General features: G+C 35.5%; 2 protein-coding genes across 2 annotated transcripts; one reads left to right on the plus strand and one right to left on the minus strand.

The window, feature by feature from the left end:
* Positions 1-21,317: 21,317 nt before the first annotated feature.
* LOC128866476 (uncharacterized) lies at positions 21,318-22,559 on the minus strand. The gene has a single exon (XM_054107248.1). The coding sequence runs from the start codon at positions 22,557-22,559 to the stop codon at positions 21,318-21,320; it is 1,242 nt and encodes a 413-aa protein (XP_053963223.1).
* A 332-nt stretch (positions 22,560-22,891) lies between these two features.
* LOC128866472 (E3 SUMO-protein ligase ZBED1-like) lies at positions 22,892-25,358 on the plus strand. The gene is made up of 2 exons (XM_054107235.1): positions 22,892-24,897; positions 24,964-25,358. The coding sequence occupies exons 1-2, from the start codon at positions 23,518-23,520 to the stop codon at positions 25,168-25,170; spliced, it is 1,587 nt and encodes a 528-aa protein (XP_053963210.1). The 5' UTR covers positions 22,892-23,517; the 3' UTR covers positions 25,171-25,358.
* The last annotated feature ends 1,066 nt before the right edge of the window (positions 25,359-26,424 follow it).

Consider the following 26,424-nt stretch of genomic DNA (forward strand, 5'->3'; position numbering starts at 1 on the left):
AAATGCTCGGTTCGGTTTCGTCTTCGGCCGAAAGTTGCCGAAGTTCGGTTTGGTTGGGCCTTAAAAATTGATGTTCGGTCGTTCTCTAGTTAAGATATTCGAAGAGTTATTTTCAACATAAAATTTCACGAATTCTGCACTCTCTGCGGCTGGGTATCGCTCCATGGCTAAAATTGAAAACTGTGAAAGCTATTAAAAGTTCTCAGTGTCAAGTACAGAAAGTACGGATTACACTTTGCCCCGAGGACAGTTTATAGCCGAACTACATGAAAATAAACCTTAAACTCGGACAAAAAAATGGGCGAAATGACATCAACCACTGATTTGAGCTTGGTTTTGTTTTTGATAGGTTGCCACATCTGTGATTAACATTCCTACGAAAACTGTATCGCTATTGCTTGAGTAAATCTACATACCTCAGCACGTGTTTTCGATTTTATACAGCTTTAAGAATGGTTTTGAATTTTCAACAATGAGTTTACATTAAGTTTTACGTTGCAAATGGATTCAAACGTTGCCAAAAACTTAAAAATGTTGCCAAAAACTTAAACGAAGTATTGCTATGATATTTGGACACCAAATACTCCAAAATTCAAAACGTATAGTACAAAAAGACAAATCCTACAAATAGTAAATACTGTACTGTCAATTAATTGTTTGCATTTTGTTATATATTATGTACTTACATATGTACATATGACTAGCGCTAAGAAAATATAGTCCTGAGATATTTGGTATCACAACCATTAGCTTCTTGTGACGTGGACTGAATAAAGTTTATCTGTGGTATTTTCTGTCATTCCTCCTGAGTGACATTGCTGAGGGAGTTTTTATTAGTTGAGATCCATTTACTTAATTGTTTAAGTAAATCCAAAAATTTTCAATCGGGTTTAAGTTAGGACTCTGGGCTCAATGACTTTGCTGAAATTATACAGCAACGAGTTGTCGTGGTAGAGGTCCAAAATCCAAATTTTAGTGTACTTCTTCACAATTCTCCTTCGTGGGCCACCACTGTAGTGAAGCTGCTGCTTTGATGATTTTGTTGCTATTGGTAAGTGTTGTTGCTGTCGTCAGAATAACTTCTATTTGTAACATAATTATTTGCGATAGACGAGAAAAAATTTGAAGTAAGATTATGTACTCCTACTATTAGAAAAAAAATATTTAAAAAGATCTCTAAATCAGCCAACACAGACGAAATGGTAAACAATTGATTTGTGGTTTGCGGCCATTACAAAAAAATTCAATGCAATGATGAGAAATTTTTTAACTTCAATATGAGCAATGCGTTCTCATATTGCACAGATCCATTTACACATGCGCATATGTGCAATACATATGAGTATATATAGGGTGGTCCATACAGTGGTATTGCTACGTTATTCTCAGATAAAACTTCTTTCTATAATTGTTTTGACTTCGATCACTAGATTGTTACATAAAATTCATCAACTAATGGCAACACAAACTGCTTGCTTTATTTCATTTCAATGTTTAATCTATGTCTGCTTATACCATATTCGTGTTCTTAACAACAGTTTTAGTTTCTAAATGTGGCAACTCGTGAACAGCTCTTTACCGGTGGAAATCTTCCGTATCCCCGCGAAACGAAATCAACCGCTTTGCGCTTGAGCAACATTGGTCAATATTGCGAACTTATTTCAGTAGTGTATAGACCAGGCAATGCGTTTATTTAAAATAAGTCAAAATCATATTTTCTGCAAGCAAGCAAAACTGCTGCATCTCCAACAGTTCAGTCAGGTTTTTTGAAGGTTGGCAGTCACCATTTCGCTTAACGGTGTGCGGGACAAAGCCAAGATGAACGATTTTAGTGGCTGGAAATTTAAGACATGGACTTAGACGATCTTGGCCTTAGTAGAATACCGTGCCATGTCTTATTAGCTGTCGTCAATTGGTCAGCTCGTAGCTGCGATTTCACGCCGTTAAACGAATGCGAACAATATATTAATGTTTCAGGCATTTAAGGCGAGTATCGAACAAGTCATTCGTAAGATAGAGTCAGGAACTCCCTGTACATACTTATATAAATATGTATTCGTATGTAAATTATTTATTTAAGCGTGTGACTGTGGGTAACACAAATTGAGAAATGGTTATTTGAGGCTTAATTGCTTTGGATAATATGACTGATGTTATTGGTGATGGCTGGTGTTAATTGGTGGCAACTGTTTATTTATATACAATACATATCTAGTTATATATTTATATATTAAAGTGCCTCCATCAGGAACTTGGATATGCATATAATATTGTATAACTGAATAGGTGGACCTACAATATCAATTATTTAAAACCAAAAAGGTTAAACCGCTGTCGAACTTCAGAAAATCTTTTTTTAAATGCATAATCGTACATTCAGATACAAGTTCGAAACGGAAACTCTTTCTAGCTGAAAGTACTCTACCACCGGAAAACTTTATACTACATCTTCAACCTAGAACAAAAATAAAATACTCATCTGTCATACATATTGGAACATAAAGCTCTCAGCTCTAATTGCCGTCTCATTCTCATTAAATACGAAGATATCTCTCCAAAATGGCTGGTACTTCAGTGATCGGGTAATCAAAATTAGAGAGAATTAAATCTTTAGTATAAAATAATTTGCGATATGAAGTCGACGAATAGGCAAAAAGTAGTTTTCAAAGCCATTGAACTGCAACGGAACGATACACTGCCGATTCCTACATAATTTATTCAGCTTTCGAGCACTTTTCCCATAACAACTTTCGGGCAAAATTACTTCGTCAAGTCAAAACATATTTAAAAACATCGTAATCACGAAATTGGTTCAATGGGGCATCACATCTTTATATCTATAGAGATGCGTGAGTTATATATAATCGCTCCAATGGCAGAACCAACATAACAGACGAAGAATGACAGGTGACATATTCTAGTCCAGCATAAGACATTCAGTTAGCACTTGTGCAGTCATTAACAATACCAATACTTTCTTAAGCCTAGACGTTTCCGTACACTCATATATTTCATATTATTAATAATAGTAATATTTAAGTCGAATTTAAATGTGGTAGGGATCAAATGTATACCCAGCTTGAGCGAGTTTTGTTTAGTCCATTTTTTTCCGATGTATTCCTTTTCTTGGGTTCATCATTTGTACAAAATGTGAGTAATTTTTTCGTTTAAAACAGAGATATCGACTTCTTTTCCGTTACGGAACAAATTTGTAATACCCTAGAGGTGTAAAAACGAACTGAAATAATGAAAATACTGCGAAACATTAATTTAGAATTATGTATTTGTGGTTATTTAAATAAAACATATTTATTAATATTAAACTTTAAAATTTCTATTTAAATATATCTTTCATATACATACATACATGCATCTCATTTTATAAATTTAATGTAATAAGTCAACGACCGAATTGACACTGAGATTTTTTTTTAACATATCAAGCATCGCATTATTGATTCGCTTTCTTTACATGAAAATTTTGCTCGCTTTCTTTCCAACAACAAAATTTAAGACAAGAAGAAAGAAAAGGTAATACTACAAAATTATTGCGACAAGTCTTAAACGTTAAGTGACACTAAGTGACGCTAGGTAATGAAGAGTCGCTTAAAAACTTTTAAAAATGTAATGGCCATAATATCGAATTTCCTATACAATTTAAAATCTCTAAGATATTTGAAGCACCGTAATCTCTCTAATGATAAAAAAATTGGGGAATTCAGCATACTTTAATTATTTTGTATTTTGTTATAAAAATAATAATAAAGAAAGTATGATAACATAAAAATATTCCTCCAAAATATAATAGTTCATTCAAGAATTAGCAAAGCCAGGTACAAAACTAAGAACCAAAACAACACTCAATTTGGCACACAAAAAGACGATGACTTCGCCTTTGGGCATTACCTAGTTTCCAACTTCATTTCTAATGTTGAATTAAATAGTCAGGTTAGAAATTTGTATAATTTTATTTGTTGCCCTGGTGGCAGTGGCTACCTATGCAGTAGCTACATGCAAGCCCTGCAGGGAAAAACACACCTCACATTATTTTTCTGTTTTTGATATACCGTCATGTCAGTATACACCAAATATTGATAAGCTTTGAATATTTATTTACTTATTTTGTAAATTGTTCAATTATTTCTTTATAAAAATATAGTTCCTACCACAACTGAACTTTGAATAAAATTTTTAAAATTCAGCTAATTTATATCAAAGTTTAAACTTTTTACTCAGAATTTTTGAAAAATTTCAGATATGTAGTTTTATAAATCACTTAATTTTGGTAAAATGCAAGTTTCAAGTGGTTCGAAGATTGCGTTGTTTTTTGACAATTTATTTTGCTGACGGTGTTAAGTATTTTCTTCCATATAAAAAATGTCGAGTAGGCTGTAAATACATAGGGAAAAGGCAGAAGACCGCGTCCGAAAATAATTTTCAAAAATGAGTGTGATTTTTGATCTACTTAACACTTGCACTTTATTATAACAAACCTCTATGATCCATAAAACTACCTGACGAAATTTTCCTAAAAATTCTAAGTAAAAAGTTTGAAAATTGCCGAATTATTTTTAAATTTTATACAAAATTCAAAACATTTCTTCATGTGGTAGTTGTTATTTTTGTAAAAATAATTGTAATTACAAAATAAATAAATATTCAAAACTTATCAATATGGGGTGTGCACTTTATTCTGATGCTGATTGCGTATGGAAGTAAGTAAATTACATTTTTTTTTGCATCCCACATTATTTTTCAGCCCCACTTGAATTAGAAATCTCCCATTCCTTATGCACGCTTTTTGGATTTGAGGGATGTCGTTACTTGTATCACCAGTAGCCAAGTGGTTGGGAATTAGAGAAATCGTACTTGTTCTGAGTCACAAATTTGTTTTTCCTGTAGGGAGTTTACCCGTACTCTTGGTTATTGTCAATGACTGGTTTCAATATTCCCATTTGTAGGTCACAACAACGTGCAATGTGATCATATATGCGATAGCAGATGTAGCAGCAGCACAACATCAATCAACAATTCACTATTGCCAACAGCAATATTCAGAGAATCTTTTCGCTTCAGTCGATATTCTGTTATATTTAAATTTTCTCTTGAAACTATCCATACGCATTCATGTATGTATATGTGTATGAGTACGCACATGTGTATGTATGATAGATAGTAGGTAATTTGTTTCAGCAGAGTTGATTATGTCAGATTAACAAAAACAAGGTAATGAATTTCTAAACTTTATTTTGTTTTGCCTCAAACAAGTAATTTTTATAAATTTATAATTTGACATTAATACAATTTTGTTTCTCGCATTGAAATTTGTTTCTGACCGCCATTTTTAAATTCACCGCCGTTTTAATTTCAATTTACCAGAAAAGTACTATATGCATATACCTACAGATGTAATGTAGTGATTTCAGTACGTATTGCTATTAATGTGTCACATTTGGTAGGAATGCAAGTAACATTTTTGACGTGATAACGTCTTATAATTCGATTTAACAGGCTGCACGCACGAAAAAATGTGTCGTTACCTTGCTCATATGTAGTTACCTTGCTCATTAGTGTTACCTTGCACATATGTAGTTACCTTGCTCATTAGTGTTACCTTGCTCATATTAGTGTTACCTTGCTCATTAGTGTTACCTTGCTCATATTAGTGTTACCTTGCTCATTGCCGTTACCTTGCTCATTGCATTGAATGAACTGCAAGCGAAAGGGCGGAACGAACGACAAAGCAAATAAAGCAAACGAACGGCAACGTTCGACATCTTGCTCTCTCCTACTTAAGTGAGCGTATATATGTATGTATGTATATGCGCAAATGTACATATATAAATTCACGTATTTGTATTTGCATATGCCTTCTTATTGATTATTATTAATTTGATTCACTTGAAGAATTTAAAATAAAACCAAGTTTGTTAATAATACCTGTTGTTTTAATGTTATAATTATTAATTTTTTTATTATATATGAAGGAAAAAATGTATGGTAATATTTACTATATACCTTATAAGATATGTTGTCTATACTAATATTATAAAGAGGAAAACTTTGTTTGTTTGTAATGAATAGGCTCAAAACTACTGGACCGATTTTAAAAATTCTTTCACCATTCGAAAGCTACATCATCCACGAGTAACATGGATTATATTTTATTTTGGAAATAGGGCTCGAGATATAGGTCAAAACGTGGACCCGGGTAACTTTCGGATGTGTATGTACAATATGGGTATCAAATGGAAGCTGTTGGTGAATGCTTTAGTCCAGAGTATTTTTCATGCTGCTCCGTGACTAGGGTCTCGAGATAGAGACCAAAACGTGGACCCTAGAATGTGTTTGTACAATATGGATATCAAATTGAAGCTGTTGGTGAATGCTTTAGTACAGAGTATTTTTCATGCCGCTCCGTGACTGGGGTCTCGAGATATAGGTCAAAACGTGGACCCGGGTAACCTTTGGTTGTGTATGTACAATATGGGTATCAAATGAAAGCTGTTGATAAGTGCTTTAATACGGGGTAGTTTTCATACCTATTGATGACTAGGGTCTCGAAATATATGCCAAAACGTGGACCCGCCGTGTCTTTGAACCGAATTAAACCAAACTTACACACATTGTTAAGTAGGTATTGAAGATGATTTCCGTATAGTTTGAATACCTATTGGTAGATAGGGTCTCAAGATATAGGTCAAAACGTGGACCCGGGTAACCTTCGGACGTGTATGTACAATATGGGTATCAAATGGAAGCTGTTGGTGAATGCTTTAGTACAGAGTATTTTTCATGCCGCTCCGTGACTGGGGTCTCGAGATATAGGTCAAAACGTGGACCCGGCTAACCTTTGGTTGTGTATGTACAATATGGGTATCAAATGAAAGCTGTTGATAAGTGCTTTAATATGGGGTAATTTGTTATGTTATGTTATGTTATGTTATGTTATGTTATGTTATGTAATGTAATGTAATGTAATGTAATGTAATGTTATGTTATGCTATGTTATGTTATGTTATGTTAAGTTATGTTATGTTATGTTATGTTATGTTGTGTTAGAGATATAGGTCAAAACGTGGACCCGGCTAACCTTTGGTTGTGTATGTACAATATGGGTATCAAATGAAAGCTGTTGATAAGTGCTTTAATATGGGGTAATTTGTTATGTTATGTTATGTTATGTTATGTTATGTAATGTTATGTAATGTTATGTAATGTTATGTAATGTTATGTAATGTTATGTAATGTTATGTAATGTTATGTAATGTTATGTAATGTTATGTAATGTTATGTAATGTTATGTTATGTAATGTTATGTAATGTTATGTAATGTTATGTAATGTTATGTAATGTTATGTTATGTTATGTTATGTTATGTTATGTTATGTTATGTTATGTTATGTTATGTTATGTTATGTTATGTTATGTTATGTAATGTAATGTAATGTAATGTAATGTAATGTTATGTAATGTAATGTAATGTAATGTAATGTAATGTAATGTAATGTAATGTAATGTAATGTAATGTAATGTAATGTAATGTAATGTTATGTTATGTTATGTTATGTTATGTTATGTTATGTTATGTTATGTTATGTTATGTTATGTTATGTTATGTTATGTTATGTTATGTTATGTTATGTAATGTTATGTAATGTTATGTAATGTTATGTAATGTTATGTTATGTTATGTTATGTTATGTTATGTTATGTAATGTTATGTAATGTTATGTAATGTTATGTTATGTTATGTTATGTTATGTTATGTTATGTTATGTTATGTTATGTTATGTTATGTTATGTTATGTTATGTTATGTTATGCTACGCTATGTTATGTTATGTTATGTTATGTTATGTTATGTTATGTTATGTTGTGTTGTGTTGTGTTGTGTTAAGTTGTGTTAAGTTATGTTATGTTATGTTATGTTATGTTATGTTATGTTATGTTATGTTATGTTATGTTATGTTATGCTATGCTATGCTATGTTATGCTATGCTATGTTATGCTATGTTATGTTATGTTATGTTATGTTATGTTATGTTATGTTATGTTATGTTATGTTATGTAATGTTATGTAATGTTATGTTATGTTATGTTATGTTATGTTATGTTATGTTATGTTATGTTATGTTATGTTATGCTATGCTATGTTATGTTATGTTATGTTATGTTATGTTATGTTATGTTGTGTTGTGTTGTGTTGTGTTGTGTTGTGTTGTGTTGTGTTGTGTTGTGTTGTGTTGTGTTGTGTTGTGTTGTGTTGTGTTGTGTTGTGTTGTGTTGTGTTAAGTTATGTTAAGTTGTGTTAAGTTGTGTTAAGTTATGTTATGTTATGTTATGTTATGTTATGTTATGTCATGTTATGTTGTGTTGTGTTGTGTTGTGTTGTGTTGTGTTGTGTTGTGTTGTGTTGTGTTGTGTTGTGTTGTGTTAAGTTGTGTTAAGTTATGTTATGTTATGTTATGTTATGTTATGTTATGTTATGTTATGTTATGTTATGCTATGCTATGCTATGTTATGTTATGTTATGTTATGTTATGTTATGTTATGTTATGTTATGTTATGTTATGTTATGTTATGTTGTGTTGTGTTGTGTTGTGTTGTGTTGTGTTGTGTTGTGTTGTGTTGTGTTGTGTTGTGTTGTGTTGTGTTGTGTTGTGTTGTGTTGTGTTGTGTTGTGTTGTGTTGTGTTGTGTTGTGTTGTGTTGTGTTGTGTTGTGTTGTGTTGTGTTGTGTTGTGTTGTGTTGTGTTGTGTTGTGTTGTGTTGTGTTGTGTTGTGTTGTGTTGTGTTGTGTTGTGTTGTGTTGTGTTGTGTTGTGTTGTGTTGTGTTGTGTTGTGTTGTGTTGTGTTGTGTTGTGTTGTGTTGTGTTGTGTTGTGTTGTGTTGTGTTGTGTTGTGTTGTGTTGTGTTGTGTTGTGTTGTGTTGTGTTGTGTTGTGTTGTGTTAAGTTGTGTTAAGTTATGTTAAGTTATGTTATGTTATGTTATGTTATGTTATGTTATGTTATGTTATGTTATGTTATGTTATGTTATGTTATGTTATGTTATGTTATGTTATGTTATGTTATGTTATGTTATGTTATGTTATGTTATGTTATGTTATGTTATGTTATGTTATGTTATGTTATGTTATGTTATGTTATGTTATGTTATGTTATGTTATGTTATGTTAAGTTATGTTGTGTTGTGTTGTGTTGTGTTGTGTTGTGTTGTGTTGTGTTGTGTTGTGTTGTGTTGTGTTGTGTTGTGTTGTGTTGTGTTGTGTTGTGTTGTGTTGTGTTGTGTTGTGTTGTGTTGTGTTGTGTTGTGTTGTGTTGTGTTGTGTTGGGTTGTGTTGTGTTGTGTTGTGTTGTGTTGTGTTGTGTTGTGTTGTGTTGTGTTGTGTTATGTTATGTTATGTTATGTTATGTTAATGTTAACTCATTCTCTATATCCATACAAAATATCTATCAAACAAATAAAATTAAAATTTTCTTTTGAAAAATGCAACCATTCAATCAGTATTTTCTTATGACGTTATCACGTTAAACTATCGTCAGTAAACCGACTTTACAGACAACCTCTTTTTTCACAGGATGTCGATGTTTGGTTTGGTGGCAGATCACCTAGTTTGAATAAATTATCGGGCCTATATTTTGTATATAAGTAATACAAAATTAATACGACTGTAAAAATTTGTGTGGCTTTTTCAAAATTAGTTTTCAAAATAATTTTTCCTCAAGCAAATGGCTTTATCTAAAGTGAAAATAGTAGGGCAAAAAATACCTTTGATGGCGTAGCCGGAGTTAGTGGCTGAGAGAATGTAAATGTAACAAGTAAGGAATGCTAAATTTGTTCTCAACCGAATTTTATATAGTCGCGCACGTTTTATTAAAATTTAATTTGGGATGGCTATTAATTGTTGAACACAGAAAAGTTCATAGACAATGAGAGTTACAGCTCGTAACATCAGAGGAATAAGCGGAAGTTTAGTTTTAACATATAAAAAGTGGGCATGACAAGGCATTGACATTAACTGCAGTAATAATCTCATTAATAAGAAAATAAGACCAAACAATTTATTGAGCTTGAACTCACCTAATATGCGGAAGTTACTGTCTATATCATTTCCATATAGGTTAATGTATAAAGACTCCAAGCTGATTCTAGGTGGAATTAACATTATAAACATTAACATAATAAACACTCCTTACAAAATATTTTGTTAGAAACACAGTCTCTTCCGGCGTGGAAGCCAGGCAACAACGAACTACTCCTCAAAGGCCATGCGAGGTACCTCGGAGTAATACTGGACAGCAAATTGCTGTGGAAGCACAAAGTTGAGGAGAGGGTGAAAAAGGCCAGTAATGCGTTGTACGCATGTAAAAGAATGCTGGGCGTTACTTGGGGTCTATCACCCTCTCTGATGCATTGGTGCTACACAGCAGTAGTCAGACCGATATTGCTGTATGGAACCTTAGTATGGTGGACTGCGACAAAAAAACGGACATACTTAATGCCGCTAGAAAGGATTCAATGACTCGCTGCTCTGTGCATAACAGGAGCGATGAAAACCACTCCAACGGCGGCGCTGGAAATGATACTCAGCATGCCACCTATTGACCTCATGGCGGGAAACCTGGCAGCGAAATCCGCGAGGAGGCTAATGGCTGCGGGGGTATTCACCTGCAGAACCTTCGGTCACTGCTCAATAGGAAAGTGGAGCTCAGGTGGCACAGACTACATGACTCCGTACTTTAATTGGGAGAGAAGGTTTCGCACTACAATTGAAGAGGAAGGATGGCACAAAGGCATGAAGCCTGGCCATAGAACTTTTCACATCTATACAGACGGCTCGAAAACTCCAGACGGAGTGGGAGCGGGTATTTACTGCTCAAAACTAGGAATAAGGCAGCCTATCAAGCTGCCAGACCACAGCAGTATTTTCCAGGCGGAAGTTTTTGCTGTGGGGAAGGCCGCGGAGCTAGCCTACACTAGAACAAGAAAGAACTCAACAATTAATATATACGTGGATATTCAAGCAGCAATAAGAGCAATAAGCTCATATTGTATTAAGTCCGAAAATTTCCGACGGAGCAGGGAGGCCATAGAAAGGCTAGCCGGAAACAATAGGCTGCATATATACTGGGTACCTGGTCACAAAGGCATTATGGGGAACGAAATAGTAGATGAGATAGCAAAGAGTGCTGTGAGACTACCATTTGAACAAGAGAACGACATACCAAAACCGCTAAACACAATATACAACGAAATGGACGACCACATGAAAAGGCAAGTGGAAGCTAGGTGGACTAACCTGACTACATGCAAAACAGCAAAAGTCATGTGTACAACTAACGACAAAAAACTGACTCCATTCGTACTTACGCTCTCGCGAAAGAAATGCAGAACTATCATAGGTATGCTAACAGGCCACAATCTATTGGCTGCATATGCGTACAAGATAGAGATTGCTAACACGGACAAATGCAGAAAATGCAGAGAGGATGTTGAGGAGACTTTAGAACACCTTCTGTGCGTTTGTCCGGCATTATTAAAAACGCGACTAAGATGTCTGGGAGCCCCATTGTTTGAGGGTCTGGAAGACGTCTCAAAAGCGGAGCTCCCAACTCTACTTAGATTCGCCAAAAGCGCTGACATCCTACATGATGTCTACTTCAGGTATTCATAGAGGTCGGTCTCCATCTGGTATCGCTAGGGACCAAAAGGTCTATGTGTGGCTTATTGCCAACCAGGCTAACCTAACCTAACAGTCTCTTTGGTCAACTAAATTCCCACATACAAATTCGGAAAATACACTAAGCAAGAATTCGTTTACAAAATAAACAACTGACAGATATACCAACCCAGAGAAAAACCCATTTCGTTAATATCATTAGCGCTGTTACTTTAAATGAAAAATATCAGGTACTTTTTGGACGGAAGTTACATTTATTGGCAAAACCCAATGCTGTGAAAAGTACAAAAGCACTTGTTTATTACAAAAGTATTAATTTAAACAAATTTAATACTAATTAGATATAAGCAGACAAGCAGAGATAGCGCGAACAACATTGGAGCATAGCAATAAATATCAGCTGCCAATGTACCAACGGAGAGAAAATGCCGGTAATTTGAACTCTTTCATAGAAGCAAATCATTCATTGAACCGCACTTCATACAATTTCTTATATGTGTATGTAGGTATGTATTTCAAGTTTCTACAATTCCGTGTAAAGACGATGAAGTACTGATTGGGCCATCAGCCTTATTTTTGTTTGTTTGCAACAAACACGGATATACATATACGCAAATACGTATACGATTGCATTGGTTGTTGTTAACCTGGCACTCTCACTAATAACCGTCTCCCAAATAGAGTATCAACATCAGACAAGAAATCTCTTCAGATGTGACAATTGTCACTTTGAAATGCGTGAGGTATGCCGAGTTTGCATTTTTTTCAGCTGTTAGTCATTATGGCTCGTAGCATGACCGTCTCGAGTGCATCAGCTAATAATGGGTACGTGTTAAACTAAAATCTCAATTAGTGTAGACTTAACATAAGTTAACTAAGGAAATTGACAACGATTATTCAACATATCAACGTTTTGTTTTTGTATCTTTTATTTCATCTGTTTAACAACTGTCCTGTTTTAATGACATATTATTTTTAAAAATAATTTCTAAATACTCGCATATATATACATATATATATATATATATAATTGGCGCGTACACCCTTTTTAAATATTTGGCCGAGCTTCTCCTCCTATTTGTGGCGTGCGTCTTGATGTTGTTCCACAAATGGAGGGACCTACAGTTTCAAGCCGACTTTTCATGGCAGAAATACACTCAGAGATTTGCCATTGCCTGCCGAGGGGCGACCGGTATTAGAAAAATGTTTTTCTTAATTTTGGTGTTTTCACCGAGATTCGAACCTGCGTTCTCTCTGTGAATTCCGAATGGTAGTCACGCACCAACCCATTCGGCACCGCGACCGCATATTTACTGTTAAAAATTATAAAGTCGAGGATGTGGTAAGCCCAATTCCCTCACCGCTCTCAATTTACATATCTAATACCGAAACTTACTGTCTGTCGTCACCTGCTTGGAAATCTCTCTGTATTTTCTCGCCAGTAAGAAAGTAAAATATACAGCTTCTTAAACTAAGTTAAGGCAAGTTTTACCTAACTGCTTACTCAGCTTGCCATGAAACATTTTGGGCAAAATATTAAGTTAAGTTATGGAAATTAAGTCAGACTAACCGAGCTCTAAGAGGTAACAAGAGATGTGTGTTGATGCTTACCGGATGTATTTTAACCACATATTCGTAAAATTTTCTTTTGTTATTGTTTGTTGCACATTTATCGCTATTTTTTAATATATTTATTTATTTTCTCTGTCGCTTTGTTTTGCAGTGGCGCTATTGCCTCCATACGCCCTCAGATGCTGGATCGTTTGGGCATGCGTAATGTTAATAACAACTTCTGATAAACGCGAACCGTCACCCGCCACCCGCTTTCCAACCAGCCACTGAAGAATGTATAAGTATAGTTTTCACAAAGGTGTTCGTTATCGCCGCCAAAGGTAGAAATGAGAAATAATTGCGCGCAACGCGATAAAGCCGAGTAAATAACAAATAAGGAAAAATTTCGTAATTAGCGAACGAAGGCGCACAAAGAGAAGAGGATTATAAATATAGACTCACATGTACATACATAAGAATTTGTGCGATTGTATGATACAACTTTGTAAAGAAATTCAAGTAAGACGATACACAGGTCGAAAAAGCGACAACGAAGCGGCAAGCACTCCGCCGCCACTTGCACAGACAAAAAGTATGTATATCGCCCCTGCGACGCAACCAATTAGCGAGTGCTTGTAAATTTTTGGTGTAGCGAAGTGAAGTGAAAAAGTGAAGATTTCAATTCATTTTAATTTAATTATTTCTTGTAATTTATAAAAGTGAAATGATTTTCATGCGAGTCAATCAGACGGAAAACTAATTATATGAAGAGAGGCAGAGCGAGTGTGCAAAAGCTTTAAAAGTTTTTATACATATATATTCATGAAGGCAAACATATGTGCATATGTATGTTTGTAAACTTAGTATTAAGAAGGTGCAAATAAGAAAATGTCCACTTCAGCGGGGCTATTAGCGAATGTTATCCCCGCAATCGCTTTAACGCAGGATACAACCTTAGCGGCACCACAACGGAACAATTTCAGCAGTAGCGTAACTCCAACCGCCGCCAATTGTGAGTTTATCAGCGCGCAGGTATCCAGCGCCACAGAACTCATCTGTCGCATTAGTCGCAGCAGTTCGCAACAGAATTTCGAAACGGACAGTGGTAAGAGTTCATGTAGCCCCGCAATACTTGACTGCAGCTTCGACAGTGGTATAGGAGGTGTGGTAGCTAACGTCGCTACTGGTGGTGGTGCCGCCGTAGGAGGAGGATCGGACGATTGCGCTGTAATAGACGAACAAATAGTAGGTGCAACAAATCGCACCGCGCCGCGTATCTGTGGTGACGGTTTCGCTTCTGACAGTTTTGGCGTTGTCACAGTCACAGGCCTTGGTATAGGCACTGGAATTAGCTGCAACGCAGAAGAACAAATGCGTTTGAAATTACGTTACGAACGCCTACAACAATGGCGCATTATTCTGTTGGCATTAGATCGTCAGAAAGATCCCTACCGGCTACTGCGCGAACGTCTCAGGTGGGTTTCAATTCGAAAACAAAATTTATATTATTGTAAGTAGAAGGTTTCACTATTTCCTAATCTTCAAACTCACCTATTTAATTATCTATCAACTTTTTCTCACACATGATCAAATATTTTCTATGTTTATTGCCTTCCTTTCTGGTATTAATTATACGCTTAACTAGTTTTCCAATTACTGCTATGCTCAACCAAGAGATTGTAAAACTAAACATATTACTTTGGTTATAAAACAATAATTAAGTATATAATTTTAATAACCTTACCAGCATAATAAATACGAGTATGCATATAATAATAAGACATGAGTGTCAGGCTTAATTTTGTTTAGGTTTAGGTTAATTGTAGCTGGTTCCCACCGTCAAACATTCTTTAATAATAACAAAAACGCAGTGTAAAATTTTGCTAATCTGGGGTACTTAATTGACTTGAAATTTGATATGTGAGTTCTCAGTTCTACAGGTTGAGTTCTAAGACAAACCACTTTGGATAAAACCTACCCCTGCTCCCAACAAATTTTCATTATGAAAATGAAAGTAGCTTTATTATATTATTATATTATTTTAAAGTTGAATTGGTTGGTTTCAATACTAGTTGTAGTCACTCCCTTTATATTGTAATTATAGCACGTCGTTATTTTGTAAAAACAGATTTGATAGATCGGCAATATCTGGTCCAGGATGAAGCAGAGTTTTGCCATGAACCAAGTAAAAGAGGTACCATTGACATTGAAAATAAGCCTTCGTCTGAAAAATTTCCCTCCGTAATTTTTGCTTGTACCAGTTGTGTTCAGTACACCCACATTAATTATTATTCACAAACGCGGATTATCGTCGCATTGATTATTTATAAGTTCTTAAACACTTCCATAGTTTCGTTTTCACACAACATTCGGAAAGAACGATGCACAAAATCGGTCAAAATTGGCCCGACTGGGGATTGTAAAAGATCATCATTTTCTGACAGCTTTGACCTCGCTGAATCGAAAAATGACACTTAGAATGTTGTAAACCCTGGGGAAAGTGTTGAAAAACCACCCTCATCCCTTAATCTCAAAATATGAATATAAACTGTAAAACATTTTAATACAAAAATAGCACGAGTTTTATTCTCATATATTATTTAATTTTATAAGCAATTATAAGTAAAAAGATGTAAAATCAGATACACCCTTATCAGTTTTAAAAAACCACCCCTTTGCACCCTTACATTGAGTGAAGTAATTATCTATTGTTTTAATCATTTTTTTCATCCCAAGATTATTGTCATTAATAATATTTTTTCTCTCAAGCGAGCTGATAATTACCCCATAGAATTTTAATACCCCCTGGTATTTTTGAAACCACCCCTATTATATCCTTCTTACAAAATACAATCAAAAGTGTCCAAAAAGCCGAAAGTTGTTTCTTTTTCTAATCCATATAATCTTTGTCCTATATGAATGTTAAAAAGACTCTAGTAAACTTCAAAATCCCCACACTAAAAAAACTCACCCCCTTTACACCCCTTATATAAAAATAAATCATTAAAATTCCCAAAAAAGCGTAAGAAATCTATTCTTTTTTGCTTTCGTTACTTGCTTCTTGACCTTATTTCAAAAACATTCTAATCAATTTAAGGAGCACCTGATGGCTTAAAAAACAACCTTTTTTACATCCCTTAAAAAATAAGTAATAGTCAAAACTTATATACTGATAAAACAGTAAACAGTAAAACAGTCTGATGAATCAGATACGTCAGATGAATCACAAGAAGAAGAAGAATGAATACGCTACATCTAATTTACAGCTTCGGAGGATGAATTAGACGTGATCATCTTGCCAAGAAGCAAGTAACGAAAGCAAAAAAGAATAGATTTCTTACGCTTTTTTGGGAATTTTAATGATTTATTTTTATATAAGGGGTGTAAAGGGGGTGAGTTTTTTTAGTGTGGGGATTTTGAAGTTTACTAGAGTCTTTTTAACATTCATATAGGACAAAGATTATATGGATTAGAAAAAGAAACAACTTTCGGCTTTTTGGACACTTTTGATTGTATTTTGTAAGAAGGATATAATAGGGGTGGTTTCAAAAATACCAGGGGGTATTAAAATTCTATGGGGTAATTATCAGCTCGCTTGAGAGAAAAAATATTATTAATGACAATAATCTTGGGATGAAAAAAATGATTAAAACAATAGATAATTACTTCACTCAATGTAAGGGTGCAAAGGGGTGGTTTTTTAAAACTGATAAGGGTGTATCTGATTTTACATCTTTTTACTTATAATTGCTTATAAAATTAAATAATATATGAGAATAAAACTCGTGCTATATTTGTATTAAAATGTTTTACAGTTTATATTCATATTTTGAGATTAAGGGATGAGGGTGGTTTTTCAACACTTTCCCCAGGGTTTACAACATTCTAAGTGCCATTTTTCGATTCAGCGAGGTCAAAGCTATCAGAAAATGATGATCTTTTACAATCCCCAGTCGGGCCAATTTTGACCGATTTTGTGCATCGTTCTTTGTTTTTCTCGCCTTCCAAGACTTGTATTCCTTTTTGAAGTGGAAGATCCTGCATTATGTAAAAACTCTGTAGTATTAGTTTTTCATTTACATAGCTAATCAGAAATAGCATGCAAAAATCTATGTTTACTTCGCCTAGATAGTATAGCTTTCTTAAACGTGTTTTTAACTTTTCATTCATATCTTTTACAAAAATTGCTAAAATATTATTTAAAACTGGTTCAAACTTTGCCACTTTCATATTGCATAACCAAACTTCAAAAAGCGCCTCGCTTGTTATTTCGTTCGTTTTTTGAATATTCAGTCTAAAAATGAAGGGTTTGGGCAAAATTTTAGCAGGATTTTATTTCTTGATTTAGCGGAGAAAGCATGGAGCTCCATTTCTCCATGTGCTATTCCAAAAACCCTTTGGCCCAGTGCAATATACGAACACTTTTTTGTTTCCATATGCGTTTTATTTCTTGTGTAAGTTCAATGTATTTCTCTATGTTTTCTGTATATTTCCTGTGTACATTTGTATCATTTGGGGTACTGATTTCAATGAAGAAGGTTTATTTGGTTTTGTTAATAAGTGTTATATCTGATATATTGTTAATTATGGCTTTATATGTGCCTTTGTGGCTTTTTTCGTCCATTGTTGTACATGTTATTATATGGTCTGTGTTGTGAAGGTTTAGTGGGGAAAAGTTTCTGTCTGCTATAACTATTGCTTTATGTATATTAGATGTTTGGTTTTGGAAAAATTGTTTAAGATTATGTATTTGTTGCACCATCACTTGCCATTATTTTAGCGTAGCGCGTTCCGTGTGCGTAAAGATCCCGAACACAACTGAACTGCCTGTGTTCATCTACATCTTGTGCTTACCGGACCACGCTCGGCGACAGCTGCCGACGCTGTCGCCTCGCTAAAACGGGACTTTACCAAACTACAAAACAAGGCGACCAATCACAACGCATAAATTGGCTGATGCAATATCAGGCCATACTACAGTTGCGATTCTAATGAAATACCCAACGACGCACCAATACACATTTAATACTTATGCTACGACACGGCCATCCTGACCATAACACGACCTCGTGAAATTCCACAAAAATGTTTTACTGCATAAATCATTTTATACATAAATCAAATCATTATCGAATAGAACTTAATATTACCATTTTAATTTTCCATACAACTTTATCAATTACAACTATCAGATTTTAGTTTCAACTTTTAATCTCTTACAAATTTTAAATTCAACTCTTTGTTTCATTCTTAAACAATTCATCTTTAAATTAATTTATTTTATTAATAATTCTTTTCATTATCATAAACCCAACTGGTTTCGATTTCCATCATCTAATGCGCCACACGCCATGATCAAAACATTTGTTTTGCACTTGTGCTTGCATTATGACAACTTCTTTCAAGTTTTATAATCAGCCTTTCAGGCATCCATACTGTCTCTTTCAACAGTTTCAATTATGTCAATACTGTCTCTTTCAACAGTTTCTTTTTCAAGCCTTTCATTACTGTCTTTTTCAACAGTTTCTTTCTCAATCTTTTCATTACTGTCTCTTTCAACAGTTTCCTTTTCACTATCATTTAAAGCCTCTTCACTACTTTCTAATTCAACTGGTACATATTCCTTTGGCAATTTTCTTATATCTTCGTGAGCATACTTATATTTTCTATTATTTGTCATGATCTAAGGATATATCTATCTTCGTCTAACAATTCAGCTATTTGTAAAGGACCTCTAAACTTTGGACTTAATTTTGTTTGATGCCTTTCTTCATTTTTTAACAACACAAAATCTCCTACTTCGTATCCAACAACCTTAGCCTTGGTTTTATCAAAGTGGTCTTTACTATATGCTGCAGCTGCTGATATATTTTGCACCGCTCGAGCTCTTGATTCTGCCAAATCAACCTCTTGTGTCATGTCACATGGTGGAAGCAACCCCAACGGACGAGCAACCTTTCCAATAAACAATTCCAAAGGACTTGCCTTTGTCACTCGACTTACTGTACAATTTAAGGCTAACTGTACCTCGCCCAATGCGTCCTGCCAAGACCTGTTGCTAGTCTCAACTGCCGTTAGTAAGTTTTTCAAAGTGCTCATTATGCGTTCCACCTGCCCAATGGCCCTACTTGCACCTGTCGCAATTAAATGCAAATATATTTTTTGTTGAGAACAAAACTCACTAAATTTAGAGCTGGCAAAACACCTACCCTGGTCTGCTATTATGCGGTTTGGTACTCCAAACAAAGATACAGCCGATTTCACAGCACCTATACAATTGTCAGCATCAATCTTGAGTGTGTGTGTTAAATAAACAAATTTAGTAAAAGCGTCTACCTGGACAATGACATACTCTTTTTTTATCAGACTTGCCACTCAACTTTCCAGTTATGTCTATGTGTATCGTGTGCCAAGGTGTATCAATTTTTGGTATTGGATGAAGTCTAGCTTGGATTTTACCTGATGATGACTTTGACATCTTGCAAGTAATACAGTTTTCAACTAACTTTCGTATATACTTAGACATGTGATCAAACCAATAATAATCATAAGCCTTATCTAAAGTCTTCTCCCAACCTAAGTGCATAATTGACTCGTGAATCTGATTTATTACAGACCATCTAAATGCTCTTGGAACAATTGGCAAGGAACGAGTTCTACCATTTCTCTGAATTTTCCGATAAATTATTCCTGCTCTTAGCTCGTAAGTTCTTGCAATGTCCTCGGCAAGAGAATTATCTTTTAATTTATTCACAATATCAATAATATCGGAATCTTTGCGCTGTTCCGCCATAAGCCATTCACTAGATATCTCTGCCAGATTGACTCGTTTCTCAGAAATTTTACAAGTATCAATCGCATCTGCGGATGGAAGATTTTTGGAAAAGAAGTCAGCATGAGCCATTCGTTTACCCTCCCTATACTGCAAATCAAATGAGAACGACTGTAAATAAGCCCACCATCTTTGGGCCCTGGGAGATAGTTCACGTTTGGTTCTTGATGCTTTAAGTGAATTACAATCGGTAAAAACAACAAAATCTCTACCGGTTAAATAATGACGGAAATGCTTTATAGCCATGACAACCGCAAGAGTCTCCAATTCATAAGAATGGTATCGTGACTCAGCAGGTGAAGCAGCCTTGCTGAAAAACTCAACGACATGAGGCCTATTATTGATTTTATGTAATAAGATACTACCGTATCCCCGAGAACTTGCATCAGTATGCAATTCGATTGGATATTGCGGGTCAAAAATAACTAAAACTGGCTTCCCTGCAAGGATAGAAATAACTTTCTGTCTTATTTGTTCATGTTCAGGCTTCCAAACAAAATCGTTCTTTTCGGATGTTAAAAGATACAAAGGCTTCATGAAACAGGAAAATCCTTGCATAAATTGCCGAAAATATGAAGCCAATCCAATGAATTGTCTTAGAGCAGAGGCCGACTGAGGAGGCGGTAAAGCAGTTAACGCTGAAATTTTAAGTGAATTCGGACGAATTTGACCTGCGCTCACCTCATATCCCAAGTATTGAACTGTCGACTTTAAAAACGAACACTTTTTAATATTAAACAAAAATCCAGCTTTCGTTAGAATGTCAAGAGTAACCTGTAATCTTTCTAAAGCCTCACTTTTTGTTGCAGCCACCACCAATACATCATCCATATAGACAACCACAAATGCATTTGCAAGATCTCCAAGTGTATGCATCACTGTACGTTGGAATACTGACGGTGCATTTTTGAGTCCAAACGGCATTGATAAAAACTCATACTGGCCATCGGGGGTGACAAAAGCCGTACACTCTCTCGATTCTTCATGCATGGGGATTTGGTAATATCCACTTGCCATATCTAAACATGTGAAATATTTAGCTCCATGAAGTCTAGCTATTTGATCTGCTATAAGAGGTAGAGGATATCTGTCTGAAACTGTGTTAGCATTCAATTCACGGTAATCAACGCATAAACGGTGAGAACCATCCTTTTTGTTCACTAACATCATAGGGCTTGCATAGGGTGAACAACTTGCCCTTATGACATTGCATTCTAACAACTCTTTAATCTTGTCGCGCACTAACTCCCTTTAATTTGGGCCAAGTCTGTATGGTCTTCTCTGAACAATTTTTCTGGGGTCTGCTAATTTAATTTTCATTTCACCTGTACTGACTGTAGAAGAAGGAATTCCCTTTGTAAAATACTTCGAGTAGCTTTCCAATAAATTGTTTAATTTATCTTTATCTTCACCGACAAGATCAGTATTCACTTTAGAAAATGTATCGTTATTTGAACAATTGTTTACAATTTTTGATCTGACAATTTCAAATTTTCCGGGTGCCATAATGACATGAAAACCCTGCGATAATATTTCTCGGCCAATAACAATTTCGTTCTTCAAATATTCATCGCCCAAAACATGGAATAACATTTCAATACAATGGTTGTTAATTTCTACATTACTAAGTATTTGCAATGTACTACAAATGCTGTCATTGCCAATACCCTTTAGTAATACTACATTGTTAATTCTTTTACCAACTAATTTAGCACTTATCTTTTGTTTAATTAAAGAACATTCCGATCCAGAGTCAAATGTTGTCGTGAAAACCACGCCGTGATGAAGCATCTCTCCTTTGGGCTCGACAACTTCACAAATCTGCACTCTCTTCACCTGATGCGTATCCCTGACCTTGTCCATTTTGGGCTTACTGCAATGAGTTGAAATGTGTCCAACTTCGCCACACTTGAAACAGGTTACATTTGATTGCTGTTGTCGACCAAACACGCTCTTGCCACTAGGCTCTGCAACACGGGAAGAAAGGCTACGTTGCTGTCTAGCTCTACATTCAGCCATCTTGTGACCCAATTTTCCACAAAAATGACAATTTATCGTTGAGACTTTCTGCCGTTTTATGTCGGTTGAACCTGTTTCTTCTTGTAAAGATTTCTTCGGTTTGTTGAATGTGAAAGCTTTAAGCTCGGTCTGTAGTTCACTCCTGGTGCGCACGTTTGAAGTAAAGGTTAGACGTTGTAATCTGGTATCAATATGAGCCAACTGAGCAAGCGTCACAGAAACAGCAATCTCCTCCACATCCATATTACGCCATTTATTGATGAGTGCCGTCACCATGCGACTTGCATAATTGGAGAGACAATCTCCGTCGGTCGGGCTAGTTGATAACATAGTCAAAACCATAGCAGCTGGTGTTTCCACACTGGTAAAACGCTGAACGAAAAGTTCCTTGAACTCACCCCCATTTATTTCGGGATAACATATTTGGGAAAGCCACTGCGACGCACTGCCTTCCAACGCTGCACTCAAAGCCATCACCAACGCACTGCCTTGTAAGGTATTTTCAGCTAAAATTATATTTACTGTAGCGCACCACGCGGACGCGTCGGCGCCAACAAGATCTGCGTTAAATTTCGGCAACACTACTGTCTTACTATTTGTTGTTTCAGATGGCGCTGATTTTAATGCTTTAACAAGTTCGATTCAATTTTTGTTTTGCATTTCCATTAACACTTGCCATGGATCAGTTGGCATATTCGGTAGGGAGCCCGATCCCACTTCTGATGTTGCACCATCACTTGCCATTATTTTAGCGTAGCGCGTTCCGTATGCGTAAAGATCCCGAACACAACTGAACTAGAGGTGGGAAACTATCGATGGCACTATCGACACTATCGATGGTTGAGCACTATCGAGTCGACTCACTATCGATGGTCATGCAGTACCGATAGTGTATCGATAGTGCCTCGATAGTGTCACCAATAGTTGTGAAATAAATTCCGCGTTTTGAAAAAGTGGCGTCGCTTGGCTGGTGAAAAATTTTCTTGCTTTCAATTACAAAACAAAAACATAATTTTAAAGAAATGGATCGCTTTCTCCAAATGGGTAATAAAAATAAGAGTAGTTGAAGCAATTTCAAAGCAACTATTAATATGTGTGTTTTATAATAGGCAAACGCCGCAATTCGAAAGAAACATGCGATTGCAGCTCATCGGAATCGGAAAAGAGCTCTGCGGCTACAACATCTAGCCATAAATTGAAAAAGAAAACAAAAATATCTGATGTGTGGAATTACTTTAAAAGATCAGATGATAAAAAATTTGCGAAGTGCTTAAATTGTGAAAAGGAGTACAAGACAAGCGGAAATACGTCCAACTTGCGGGATCACCTGAAACGGTTTCATCCTAGTTTAAGGGACGATGAAAGGAACTCCGCTAATTATGGAGATCAGGGCGACAGCATATTATCCACCAGCAGCAGCTGCCGATCAAGTATGAGATCTTTAGATTCATACATTAAAAACTCTGTCCTGTACGATTCCAACTCATCGCGAAAAAAAATTATTGATAAAACTTTAGCGGAGATGGTTGCCTTGGACGTACAACCGTATAGCATAGTAGAGGATCGTGGATTCATCAAGTACAGCAAAATTATGGATGCCAGGTACAAGCTGCCAAGTCGCCGTCATTTACAAAGTGTGCTGATGATGGATTTATTTAAAAAAACTTCGGCAAAGCTTTCAACCATTCTAGAAGAAGTTTCTAGTGTTGCTGTTACGTGTGACATATGGTCGTCACGTGCCAACATAAGTTTTTTAACAGTGACTAGCCACTTTATTCATGAGTTCACTCTTAAAACAGCTTCATTGGCAACAAGAAAGCTATTGGATGCCACGAACCATTCAGCTCAAAATATTGCGAATACTTTGCAAGAAGTTTTAAATTCTTGGGGTTTGTTTGACAAAACTGAGTGTATTGTCACGGACAATGCCAGCTCCATGATCAAAGCTTGCGAGCTGTTAAAGATTCGTAACATTCCCTGCTTTGCTCACACGTTAAATTTGGTTGTTCAAGACGGTCTAAATTTCGACGATGACGAAAAAACAATGGCAATAATTTCAAAATGTAAAGCAATTGTAAAATTTTTCAAAAAAAGCACTATTGCTAATGAAAAGTTTAAGATGGCGCAAGAAAAGTTTGGGTATTCACTTTTACAAGAAACTCCAACTAGATGGAATAGTTTCTTTTATATGATTCAACGAATACTGGCGACCCATGATGAAATTGCAGTAGTACTATTGTCTACATCCAATGCACCACTCCCATTTCAAGCGGAGGAAATTGATGTTTTGAAGGACATGGAAAAAATTCTTACAGTATTTGAAGAAGTTAGCAAAAGAATATCTGGTGGGAAATATGCTACGATTTCGCTTATAATTCCCTTGACAGATGTACTTATTCGTAAAACGCATACTATTTCTTCGGATGTGCACACTGAAGTTGGACAAAAAATGGTCACTGTTTTATTAGATTCAATCGTAAAACGTTTATCGCCATATGAAAAAAAAACTGCGACGAGAATGGCGACAATTTTAGATCCCCGATTTAAAAAGATTGGGTTTCAACATATGTCAAATGCCGAACAAGCTGCACATTGTTTCGAAAACGAGTTGACGGCTTTAATGAACAAAGATAGTTCAAATGACACAAATGTGGAACCCATCTCAACAAATAAGGACCCGCTTTTCGACTACATTGGGAACAAAGCCCGTTCCATGGCTAGAAACACGCGATCGGATGCTATCATTGCGAAGAGGCAGTATTTGGAAAGGCCCTTAAGCCAACAAGATGTTGATCCCTTATTATGGATGAAAGTAAATTATAAAATTTTAAATATCAATATCCAAAAATTAATTTGTTCTCATTAATATTTTTCTTAGGTTAACCAGACGGACTTTCCTGCAATAAAAACGTTGATGTTAAAATACTTTTGCATTCCGGCCACTTCTGTCCAGTCAGAGCGGGTATTCAGCAAGGCAGGGCAAATAGTATCAGACCGCAGAACACGTCTAAAGGAGGAGAATGTGAACATTTTGTTATTTTTAAACCAAAATCTTTCGCTTACTTCCTCGGAAACCACCGAATAAGCGACGTAAAACATATATATGTACATATAAATAATTAAAAACATTAAACTATGTTTTTGAAAAATTAATTTTAGTTGTTTTATGTAGGTCACTATCGAGGCACTATCGATGGCACTATCGAGGCACTATCGATGGTTTGGTAAAAAACTATCGCCGCTATCGATGGTGCCGACTATCGATAGTTTCCCACCTCTAAACTGAACTGCCTGTGTTCATCTACATCTTGTGCTTACCGGACCACGCTCGGCGACAGCTGCCGACGCTGTCGCCTCGCTAAAACGGGACTTTACCAAACTACAAAACAAGGCGACCAATCACAACGCATAAATTGGCTGATGCAATATCAGGCCATACTACAGTTGCGATTCTAATGAAATACCCAACGACGCACCAATACACATTTAATACTTATGCTACGACATATTTTATTTTTGTGCAGGTTATGAATGTCTATAACGCCTCTTCCTCCTTCTGTTCTTGGGATTGTAATTCGTTGTATGCTTGATTTTGGATGTAGCTTTCTATATTTTGTCATCTATTTTCTAGTTGCTATTTGTATGTTGTTGAAATCTGTGTTAGACCAACGTATGATCCCAAATGAGTATGATAGGATTGGTATAGTATATGTATTTATGGCTTTGGTAAGATTTTTGGAACTCAAATAAGGATTTGCTTGAGGTGTTTTTCATATTGCCTTACAAGTTGTTTTTTAATAGTTGTGTGGTCTAGTTTGGTGCTTTGTTGGTGCTTTGTTGGGAACCCAAATATCTATAAGTTTCGTTTTTTTGTAAATTGTCTATGGTTTGATTACCATTTTTTTCTGTTTGTGCTTCTACCTACTTTCGTCTCCCCACGTGTTGTCCTTTACATATACTTATTCCGAATTGCATTCTTATATCTGTTGAGAATTGTTCTGTGAACTCAAGGAGGTTCTACAACTGGACCTGTGTTGACGCATGTAGTTTACTGTCATCCATATATGGTAAATGGTTTATTCTGTATTCTGTAGTTTTTTCGTGTTTTATATTAAATCCACATGGTGTGTTGTTAAGTGTGTTAGACAATGGATTTAGGCTAAGACAAAACAATAGGGCGCTTAAAGAGTCTCCCTGAAATATGCCTCTTCGGATAGGTATTTCTTCTGTTATTATTGAGTTCAATGGTAGTTGTTACAAAGCGTGTAAGTTTTGAGTATATTTTATATTATTTTTATCATTTCCGCGCCACCCTTCCCGCCGCATACCGCGCGAGGCG

The sequence above is a fragment of the Anastrepha ludens genome, chromosome 6 (assembly GCF_028408465.1).
Source record: "Anastrepha ludens isolate Willacy chromosome 6, idAnaLude1.1, whole genome shotgun sequence".
Classification (NCBI taxonomy): Eukaryota; Metazoa; Arthropoda; class Insecta; order Diptera; family Tephritidae; genus Anastrepha; species Anastrepha ludens.